This window comes from Mus pahari, chromosome 4 (assembly GCF_900095145.1).
Source record: "Mus pahari chromosome 4, PAHARI_EIJ_v1.1, whole genome shotgun sequence".
Lineage (NCBI taxonomy): Eukaryota > Metazoa > Chordata > Mammalia > Rodentia > Muridae > Mus > Mus pahari.
Genome location: NC_034593.1, coordinates 91,887,551 through 91,898,504, shown reverse-complemented (window position 1 = coordinate 91,898,504; position 10,954 = coordinate 91,887,551). Strand labels below are relative to the sequence as shown.

The 10,954-nt window shown below is 44.9% G+C and overlaps 1 protein-coding gene across 1 annotated transcript in view; it reads right to left on the bottom strand.

Moving 5' to 3' along the window:
- Casq2 (calsequestrin 2) overlaps window positions 1-10,954 on the bottom strand; it is a 59,590-nt gene extending 48,636 nt beyond the window's left edge. The window contains exon 1 of the mRNA XM_021195627.2: window positions 10,488-10,954. Within this exon, the coding sequence (XP_021051286.1) occupies window positions 10,488-10,763 (276 nt within the window). The 5' untranslated portion in view covers window positions 10,764-10,954. The remainder of the gene's footprint in view (window positions 1-10,487) is intronic.

Here is a 10,954-nt window from a genome sequence, read left to right as displayed (position 1 = left end):
CACACACACACACACACACACACACACACACACACACACACACACACACAAACACACACACAGTGCCCAGAACCTTTCTGGAAGCAGAAAGAGACGGCTTCTTTCTAAATTCACGTTCTCTTGGTATATATCATCCTTCATGAGAAAGGGGAGGGGCAGGTGCCCACCCGTGGAGAGACTTCCTATACATAAAGGAAGGACTTAAACTTCTCTGTCTACGGTGGACATTGAAAAACAGAAGTGTATTCCTGCTTGGCTGAATTTATGAAATGCTGAGTTCAACTGGGTTCCTGCACTCAGGAGGCTGAGGCCGATGGATCTGGGCCACATGTTCAAGGCCAGTCTGGGTGACATATGCAAACCCTGTCCCCAAATCAAAATAACAAAACAACAACAACAGCAACAATAAATTCTGACTCCAATATTCTGATAGCATCTACTAATGGTAGCAGATACCATAGAAATCTAGCTTGTGTGGAGAGAGGGGGATTTTATGGGATATAACATCCATGGCCAATTTAAAATCAGTCTTTAACTGTGCCCAATCGCGTGTGAGTTACTTTAACATGTATCTTGTGTCTGTTTTACCATTAGAAGTGACCATTATATTGTGGGCACTGGAATATTTTACAAAACATGCTCTCAGCCTTGGCGAATCCTGTCTTGCTTACACACACTGCTAACACACAGACTCAAACTCACTTGCTTCATAGGTAAATCAGGTGTGTGTGTGTGTGTGTGTGTGTGTGTGTGTGTGTGTGTGTGTGTCATCGAATAGCTTGATATCCGGAGCTAGGATAGCAGTAGGGAAGGGGTGAAGCCGAGGCAGATGAGTCTGGTAGGGGCAGCCCAGCACACAGCAGATGGGGAGGAAAGGCTGCCTGGCTTGGGTACCTGGCAGCAGGAGGGAGCTCCTGGAACCAGGCACCCTGGACACTCCGATGTCTTGCCAGCCCACTACATCGCAAGATGGCGTGCTGGATGCCTTCCTGAGTGGCTGTCCAAGCAGAGACAGCTCGCATGGATAATTCAGGCCTGCTGCCTGTAGCTCAGCACCACGGGAGCTTCTGAGGCTTCTTCAAGCATGCCAGCACTTCAAGCTGGACCGGCTTTCTAGGGAGAGCAAGTGAGAGAGCTTAGGTGTAAGCTGGGACTGACGGTCACATCACATACCCCACGCCAACCTGCAAAGCACAAGCTGCATGATAGCAGGGCTGGCGACGAGGATGAAAGGTCTTCCCGTTTCTCCAGCAGACCCCGAGCTTTCTTCTTTGACTGTTTTGTAGTATAAGAGTTCTTACTATATTTTCATGATGCCGGAAATGGCCCCATTTAAAATTATGTGACTGTGGGAGGGTGTCTACCCTGAGGACACAAAACTGTGTTTCCGAATGGAGAAGCTTCAAGATGAACTGTGGTTCTGATAAACAGAGCAGGATTTTCGTGTCCTGCTTAGGTCTGAGTGTCCCCGAGGGCTTTGAGGGATGGGAGCAGTGTAAAGGTTCCAAATATCTAAACAGCGGATCAGTTCAGAGTGTTTCCCTTTTGTAAATAACTGTTTATATTAGTGTATGCCTGTACACAGTGCATGTGGAGACACATGTGCCATGGGGTTCATGTGTCACACTGTGCGTGTGGAGGTCAGAGGACAGCTTCCTCTCCTTCCACTCTTACAATTCTCCTGGGATAGCTCAGGCTCTCTGTGAGGACTCGTTCTCAAAGCCAAACCAAAATAGGCCTGAGCTCATCTGATTTTGTCCAGAGTGGAGCAGGTGTGAGACTGAAGAGGGCTGTCTCTGGGCGGGGAGCACTTGGAAAGCATCCCTGAGTCCTGTGTGTGGTGCTCTTCTCTGCCCAGCATTCCCACATCATCCCATCTGCTGATCTACTTGACTCCAGCATCTTCATCCTGCCTTGGGGTTTGGAAGAGCAACTACTGGGACATTTGCCAGTGCTAAATAGGCTCGGAATGCAGGGTCAGTCTTAAAAAGCTTGGGGCCGTCTGCCCGTGTGCACAGATACGTGCTGGACTGAGAGTCCCAAGGTTTGGGAAAGCAAACAAATAAGCAAATAAAAACATGTTTTACCCATATTTTAGTGGGAGGAAGCAAAGAGGAACACACAGATCCTGGGATCTTCCAAATTCAACCTCCTTTTCTATTCTGTACCAAACAAACAAACAAACAAACAAATGAACAAACAAACAAAAAACTCAGGCTGGAGAGACAGCTCAGATTGTAAAGAGATTTGCCACTAAACCTGATGACCTGAGTTTGATCCCCATGACACACATGGTGGAAAGGAAAACAGCCTTCCAAAAGTTGTCCTCTGGCCTGTGCACCATGCTATACACTCACCAGACCAACAATTTAATTTTTAAAAGAAACCAAGAAAAAATGTATTTCCAATGTATGCACATGTGTGTAAATACTTCTTTTCCCAATCTCTTCTCCACATATCCATTCATTCATCCAGCATCATTCATTCATTAAAGTCTAACTGTGGGTTAAGCTTTTGCCCATTTACACTAAGTAACCACTTACGAGTCACACGGAGTCCAGGGTACAATTCAGTATTGCTAAGTGTGGGTGAAAGTCCAAAGTATTGGACACGTATTTTCATAACTTGGTACTACTTACAAACCTGAAACTATCCCATTCAGCTGTTCTGTGGGATAGTGGAAGGAACATGCCTTCACATGCCATTGGAACCAAATAGGTCTGGGTTGAAATCCTGCTTCATGCTATATTGCCATTTCATAGCTTTGTGATTTGGGCATTTTTTTCCCTTAACTTTCTGATTTCTCTGTAATGTGGGAATACAAGAATTATATAAGCTACTATATGCAAAGGCCTCTGCCATGGGCCTGACTCAAAAACACATTCAATATTGTCTATTTCTCTTCTCCTCCTTTCCTTCAATATTTGTTTTTAAAATATTGCAGAATACCCACTGTATCAGCCCATGATCCAGATGCTGGGACTGGTGACTAGGAAAAAGTCCTGAACTTTGTAGCTTTCACTTTCTACAGAAAGTATCACACTGAGCACAATATGCTACCCAAGTTCTATGGAAAAAATAAGAAGAGTAAAGGAGGAGGAAAGGGAGGAGGATGATGAAGAGGAGGAGGATGAAGAGGAGGAGGAGGAAGAGGAGAAGGAAGAAGAAGGAGGAGAAGGAGGAGGAGGAAGAGGAGGAGGAGAAGAAGGAGGAAGAGGAGGAAGAAGGGGAAAGGGAAAAAGAGAAGGAGGAGGAAGAAGAGGAAGAAAGGAGGAGAAAGAGAAGGAGAAGAAAGAGGAGGAGGAAGAGGAGGAGGAGGAGGAGGAGGAGGAGGAGGAGGAAGCATCTTGAAGAGTGGTTTATATACATGAACAGGGAGGTGACTTTTTATTTTTTTGGTTTTTAGAGCCTGGCTGTCCTGGAACTCACTCTGTAGACCAGGCTTGGCCTTGAACTCAGAAATCTGCCTGCCTCTGCCTCCCAAGTGCTGGGATTAAAGGCATGTGCCTCCACTGCCCAGAGGGAGGTGACATCTTTGATTAAGGTACTGTAGGTGGTTTGAATAAGAATGGCCCCCCATAGGTTCATATATTTGAATGCTTCAGGGAGTGGCACTACTTGAGAGGGATTAGGGAGTCTGGCCTTGTTGGAGGAAGTGTGTCACTGGAGTGGGCTTTGAGGTTCCAAAAGGCCTGTTCCAAGCCCAGTCCCTCTCTCTTCCTGCTTCCTGCAGATATGGATGTAGAACTTTCAGCTACTGCTCCAGCACCGTGTCTGCCTACATGCTCTTGTGCTCCCTGCCATGATGATAATGGACTAAACCTCAGAAACTATAAGCCAAAACCAACTAAATGTTGTCATTTATAAGCATATAAGGACACTGTGCCCATGGTGTCTCTTCACAGCAAAGGAACACTGACTAAGACAGTGACACTTAAACATAGATTTAAAGGAATCTGCTCTTTATTATTTGCAAAAGAGGAGCTTCATAGATGTCAGAGGCCAGGTCACCTGCCTCTGCAAGTAAGATGACTACTTGATGCAGAGATGACAGGACAACTTAGCTTCACACTACAGAACACTTTCTAGCCTGCCCGAGCCACTCCCCAAGATCCCCATCAGTCATCACGGCATCTTCATGTCCCCATCATTGGTCATCATGGCATCTTCATGTCCCCATCATCGGTCATCATGGCATCTTCATGTTCCCATCATCAGTCATCATGGAATCTTCATGTCCCCATAGATCATCACGGTGTCTTCATGTCCCCATCATCGGTCATCATGGAATCTTCATGTCCTACATGCACATGCTTCCACTGTCCTCAGATGCTTTGGCTCTCTTGGGAAAGGAAAATGAAGGTACAGCAGCCAAACAGACATGTTCTCTTTCTCAGCTACTTCTGAGTCCTCCCTAAGGGTACTTTGACGGTCACCTTCTGATTTGGTCCCAGAAATAGAGGCAATTCAGTGGAAAACATCTCAAAGAAGGCAAGACTCCGTAAATACCCATATTATTCTCTTCTGAGAAAACTTTTTCAACTGTAAGGTAGGGATCAAAGGGAGAAATCTGAGAGGCTTGACTGAGTTCCACAGTAGTGTTAAATAACTGTACCCCCAAGACCTACCTTAACATACAAAACCAGAGGTATGCTAGCAGGTCAACTTCATTCAAAGTAGTCAAAGAGCAGAAGTCAAACAGACGCAGCATGATGTTTGGTTATATAGATAATTTCTTGAGTCCAACAGACCCACTCAGTGCTTTGCCAACCTTCGTGTGCCTACAAATATTCTGGAGATCCCATTTAAATGTACATTCTGATTCTAGAATGGGCCCTGAAAGCCTCTATTTCCAACCTACTCTTAAGGAATTCAGTGCCATGGAGTTTATGTGTTTAGTATCAAGGCTTAGGCAGTCCTTAAACGTGGCTGTACATAAGCATCACCCAGAGACTGCTCTACCTCACCTGCAGCTGGGCATATAAGAATAACCATGCTCAAAAATTGCGGTGTCTGTCTGGGCAGATAACTCAGTGTTAAACCTTTACTACCAAGCCTGAGGACCTGAGTTCCATCCCTGGAATCCATATAATACTAAGAGAGAACTCAGACACTTTGTCCAATGACCTCCATGTGCTTACTGTCTAATATGGGCCACACCCACACAATAAATAAGCAAGCAAGCAAACAAACAAACAAATACTAAGGGAATTGAGAATGACTGAGCATTTAAGGGCTCTTGCTATTCTTCCAGAGAAACAAAGTTAGGCCCCCAGTATGCATGTTGTGTGGTTCAAAATCAACTATAACTCTAGTTTAGAAAACAGAAACTGTCTTTTGGCCTCTTCAGGCACACACACACACAGACACAGACACACAAACACATACAGACACACACACACACACACACACACACACACACACACACTAAATAGAATAAACCTCTAAACTTAAAAAAAACACCAATGTTTAAAAGAATGTACTTTGTTCAGAGTGAGAAATTTTCAATATAAAAAATAAACTCAGGAAGCAGCCAAGATGCCGTAAAGGTACTCGCCACCAAGGAGAGAGCTGACTCCCAGATGTAGTGCTCTGACTTCTTCTCACACATCATAGTGTGTGCAGACACAAGTGAATAAATATGTGTGAAAAAAATATGTAGTGTCTAGACATCTTCCCTTACCTACCCCAATTAAAACAGAACCTAGAGCATGAACTGTGTCATTTTAATAAAAGCTCCTTAGGTGTTAGCTGAGAACTACTGAAACAGGCTAAGATGATGTTGGGAAATTCCAGAGGCAGATGAAGTATCCATTTTGGGTGAAAACAGCTGTATTCCACAGGGATGAATTTCCCCCCTCTGCGACTGGCATAACAAAATAAGACACCGTTTCCTGTACAGTTTCTATAGTACACAGAATTCTTACTTGTTTGCTTTCATTTGGTTCTTTTAATTCAATGTGTTTAAAGCTATATGGCTGATCTTACAGATGTGGTGTGAGGGGATGAATCCTTGTGGTTTGCTCTGATCAAGCAATGAGTACATGACAGAGAAGTCAAGCTCTCTGGCCTCCTTGTTGCATACAAGGATGGGCATATAAATTTGACGGTGTTCTTTGAACACATACATGTGTTCTGGTTGCATTTCTATTGCTGTGACAAAACTCAGGGCCAAAGAAACTTACAAAAGAAAGCTTTTAACTTAAGGCTCGTGGCTCCAGAGGAGTAAAGTATGTGGCCATCACTTGGTGAGCACAGGCAGGCATGGTGCTGGAGAAGTAACTGGGAGCTTACATACCTAGACAACAACCATGACACAGAGAGAGACAACTGGAACAACACAGGCTTGTGAACCTCAAAGCTCAGTCCCAGTGACATTGGACCTCCTCCAAAAAGGTCACACTTCTAAATCCTCCCAAACAGTTCCACCCACTGGGAGCCAACCACTCAAACATATGAGACAAGGGAGAGGAGGGAGGAGAGTATCTTTATCCAAACACCAAAACATGTGAGACCTATCAATGATGCTAGATGCATTGCTGTGTCTGAGGAGGCTATGGTAACACTAAGCTAAAGAATTTCCACTGGCACACAGATCGAATGGGGACTGTCTTAGTGTTTTATTGCTGTGAACAGACACCATGACGAAGGCAGCTCTTAGACTACATTTAATTGCTGCTGGCTTACAGGTTCAGAGGTTCAGTCCATTATCATCAAGGTAGGAGCATGGCAGGAGCATGGCAGAGATATAAGTGAAGGAGTTGAGAATCCCACCTCTTGTTGCAAAGGCAGCTAGGAGAAGACTGGCTTCCAAGCAGCTAGGATGAGGGTCTTAAAGCCCATGCCCACAGGGACATACTTCCTCCAACAAGGCCACACTTACTCCAACAAGGCCGCACCTACAAATAGTGCCACTCCCTCGGCTAAGCATATTCAAACCACCACAGGGACTGACACACATACCTATGAGGGGGACCTCAACTGTGAGGGATACTGAAGACTAAGTAAAATGGTCTTGGAGATTCATCTAAGAGCTGCAGAACCCTGCGATCCACAGTTTCATGCTCCCATTCTGTTTTTACCCATGAATCATAGAACCAGACTTCCACTTCCCCATGGGGTCTTGTAGGAAATTGTGCTAGAGTCACCACATAAAAACTATAGTAGACAGGCATTACCTGTGTTGTAGTGCTGGAAAATTGGCCATCAGAATAGTTTTTCGTGCTCTACAATAGGCCATTTCCAAAAAATACAAGCTGTATACCATTTAATGTCCATTTACTGTTATGAGAGACACTGTGCAGATCTGATGGCAAACACAGCTCCTTACAGGGTGACCATGGTAAGCAGTAAGTACAGGTGTGCTCTCAGAAGGGACCCAGATATAGCCTGTTAAGAAGCGACGAAGCAACTCTGTGCCAAACCCCTAGGTTCCTTGTCAGCCCAAGGGACCCAGTTCACCTCAAACAAATGGAACAGTTCTAACTGTTCATGATAAGGAAGACATTGGTCCTTCATCACCCATCCTCCACCCCCGTGTTCACTTTGACACACTAAGATTACTGTGTCTGCTGAGAGCACTAAGGATGGATGGAAGAATATATCTAACCAGAAATCCACAATGCTCACTTTCATTGTCTAGAGCATCAATTTGCCCATGAATCCCTGAGACCATCACCTAGCAACTGAGTTGTAGATTGGTCTATCGTTTCTTCCCACCTTCCAGTCCTCCCCAACAGGACACACACAAAGCTGCAACTCTCTCCTTAATTATGTCAATGCCACAATAGAAAAACGGGGAAATGGCATAGATAAATCATTTATGGAAGGAAAAAAAATACAGGAATGGTAAACAATTTCCAAGCCAGGCGTGGCAGCACATGCCTTTAATGCCAGCACTCTATTAGTTCAGGGCCAGCCTGGTCTACATAATTCCAGGACAGCCAGAGAAGTAAAGTGAGACTCTTGTCTCAAATACAAAAACAAACGAACAACAAAACCCAAAAATGTTCATTAAAACTTTGGAAGCCTAAACAGACTAATTCTAAAAATACTTTGAAAATTGTACCAGACCCTAAAAAAATAGGAAAATGATCTTTTGAAATGTGCACAGCTATACAACAGACTGCTATGCTGGTGCTGACATTATATTTACAAACATGAAAGTTTTTAGTGATGTAGAATAAGGCAGGAAACGAAGCTGTGTAGATGCTGTAATTCTGACCGGAGTTGCACGTTAAGGCACAGCAAAAGCACTGGGAACAGCTGTCAGAATACGGATCATGCCCACTTGGCCATGAGGGGTTTTATGACATTCTTCTTCCACTTAATTTTTTAATATATATTTTGAATTTCTAAAGAAGCTTGTGCTACATGGTTAATAAGAGATCCAGCCAGGAAATGAGCTTATCATCTATTTAAGTGAAGGACATCTAACCATTCTTGTGGGAGAGAAGACCCTGAAAAGACCCTGAAAAAAAAAAAAAACCTAAAAAGACCCTGAAAAGATCCTGTGATGTTCTTCCCTTTGACTGTCAGATAATTAAAACAATGGACCCCAAACCTGTCATTTCCCCAGTCTGTAAAGTGGAGAGAGTCCACTTACTCATTTCACACCGTACTTTCAACAGTCTCTGCCCAGCGAGCGTTCCATAAACCATCGACCTTATTAACTCAGAACCAGTAGGGTTTTCATTACCTTCACATATGTATGGATAAGAAACTGAAGCTCCAAGAAACAGTTGCCAGCTCTGGCACATGTGTGGCGTAGGAGGGGCAAAGCCAGAGCTTACATCCAGAGTTCCTGGCAACCATTCCTAGATTCCCTTTCCCTTAAATTTTCCCAGAGGGACACCAGAATAGATGTTCAACTTCCGTTCACCCATCTCTGCTAGTCCAGCACTCTCACAGGAAGGTGCCTGGGAGGACTCGGAGCCCAAGATGGTCCCTTCTTATGGTTTTGTTTGGGGCCCCAGAACTAAGTATTCACAAGGGACATACTTGCAGTAATGTGTGTGCATGTGCTCTTTAATAAGACCTGGCTGTCATTGTGCCCTGGCCATGGAGGAGTTCTTTTAAGTCTGGCTTAACGAGTCAGTGATGAAATTACCAAATAAAATCTCTATGCTTTCAGTGACATATTTCATAAGACAGGAATTCAGTACCTGAGAACGGCAGTTGGCCACAGAGATGATAATGTGTCCATTTCATGAGCTCCAGTCCTGTTCTTCTCCCAGTCTGTTGCTTTGCCCATTTCTACAGCTTTAGGACCTACTTTCCCTCCATCTGCCTCCCACAGAAGGGACAAAATTGCTGCCCTCACCCCAGGGCGGATAGAACCTGGGAAGAACAGGATGGCTCTGGAGATATTTTTAAACACTAGCACTTGGCTGATTAGGGGGCATTTTGAATTATGAAATGCTTTTTCCCCTCTTTCAATGTGACTTTGATATATTCGGGGTGGTTTGCTAGATTTTGTTATAGTCATTTTTTTGAGACTCTAAATCTCCTTAATTTTTGTATGGTGAGTTTGCTGATTGTGTTATTTGATTAGCCTGAGTGTCCTGGAAGTACTGTCAGGTTAATTCTCACACAGCCCAGTAGTTGTGTGCTGAGCCAGCCATGGGAACTGGGAAGGAATCTTGGCAGCATGGGTATTCTTGAAGTGTCAGTGGCCTTTAGCTGTCCAGGAGGAGATGCAGAGTCTTTCCGTGGCACTTGCAAAGGATTAGAAATATCCCCACCCCCAGTGCCAGATGACCAACAGGTCATGTAATACAGATAAAATAAGAAATTACTTCAGTGTGGGCTCAAAACTCACATCAAGAAGTTTCTGAGGGAAAAAAAAACTTTCTGTTAATGAATACACAGTCCAGAAGAGCACACACCTACACTCTCAAGTTGTCTGGGAAAATGACATGGTCACTCTCCCTGTGACCAAGAGCAGAGGCAAGGTCAAAGGACCCTGGCTTTTCCAGATCCAAGGAAGAGGGTTGAGAGGAGCATGGGGAATTGGCCCTGAAGGGACTCACAGGAAATCCCGGTTTCCTTTCAACCAGTGGTTTTAACAATAGCTGGAACATTCTAGAAAAGGGGCAGGTGGGGAAAAGAACCCCTGACGAATCAGGAGCTGTGAGGGAAGAGCTTTAGATCAATTGTCTGGAACTTGGCTGCCTGGCCTCTCATTCTGCCCTGCACTGATTCTGCCTGGGTGAGCATCAGCTGTTTGTCCTGAGCAATGATTGCCCTGCTCCCTGGATAAAGAAAGGTCAGTGTGCGACCCCCTCACTCCCTTCCACCTTAAGAGTTTGTCCACACAGTCCACTTCTGCAGAAAAATAAAATAAAATAAAAGTTCCATTTATGTGACACTACAACACTCGAGAGCTCTGCACAAATTCTCCATGCCCTTGTTCCCACATTCCTGTTAAATGCCACACTGGCGCCAACGCTCGCCCAGACAGGTGGCTGCTGCCCCCGCTCACTCACCTCCAGTACAATCTCCTTTAGTTGGAACTGTTTTTGTGAGACCTTGTCTGAAGACACAGGTTCGTGGTAATAGAGACAGAGCAAATCGTATCTCTTCAACATCGGCTTGAGGTTCTTCTCAGAAAGGCTGACCACTCGGTCCTTCCCATCATACGTGGGGAAGTTCAGCCCCTCTTCTGCCCCGCTCAAGGACAGCAGATAAACCCCCACCACGAGCAGGTAAATCCTCTTCATTTGGGAAAAGTCTTGTTTCTCAGTGTCCAGAATAGAGATCATGGAAGGCAGGATGGAAGGTTCTTAGAGATGTTGCTAAGCTGGGTGAGGGAACAAAGAGGCTGCTCTCACCTCCTTGGTCCTGCAGCTGTGTAGTCGTGGGCTCAGAACAAACTGTGGAGGCTCAAATGCACACATGCGCACAGAGCAAGAGCCAGGCACAGGCTGGGAGGCCAAGCCCTAGATACCTTACA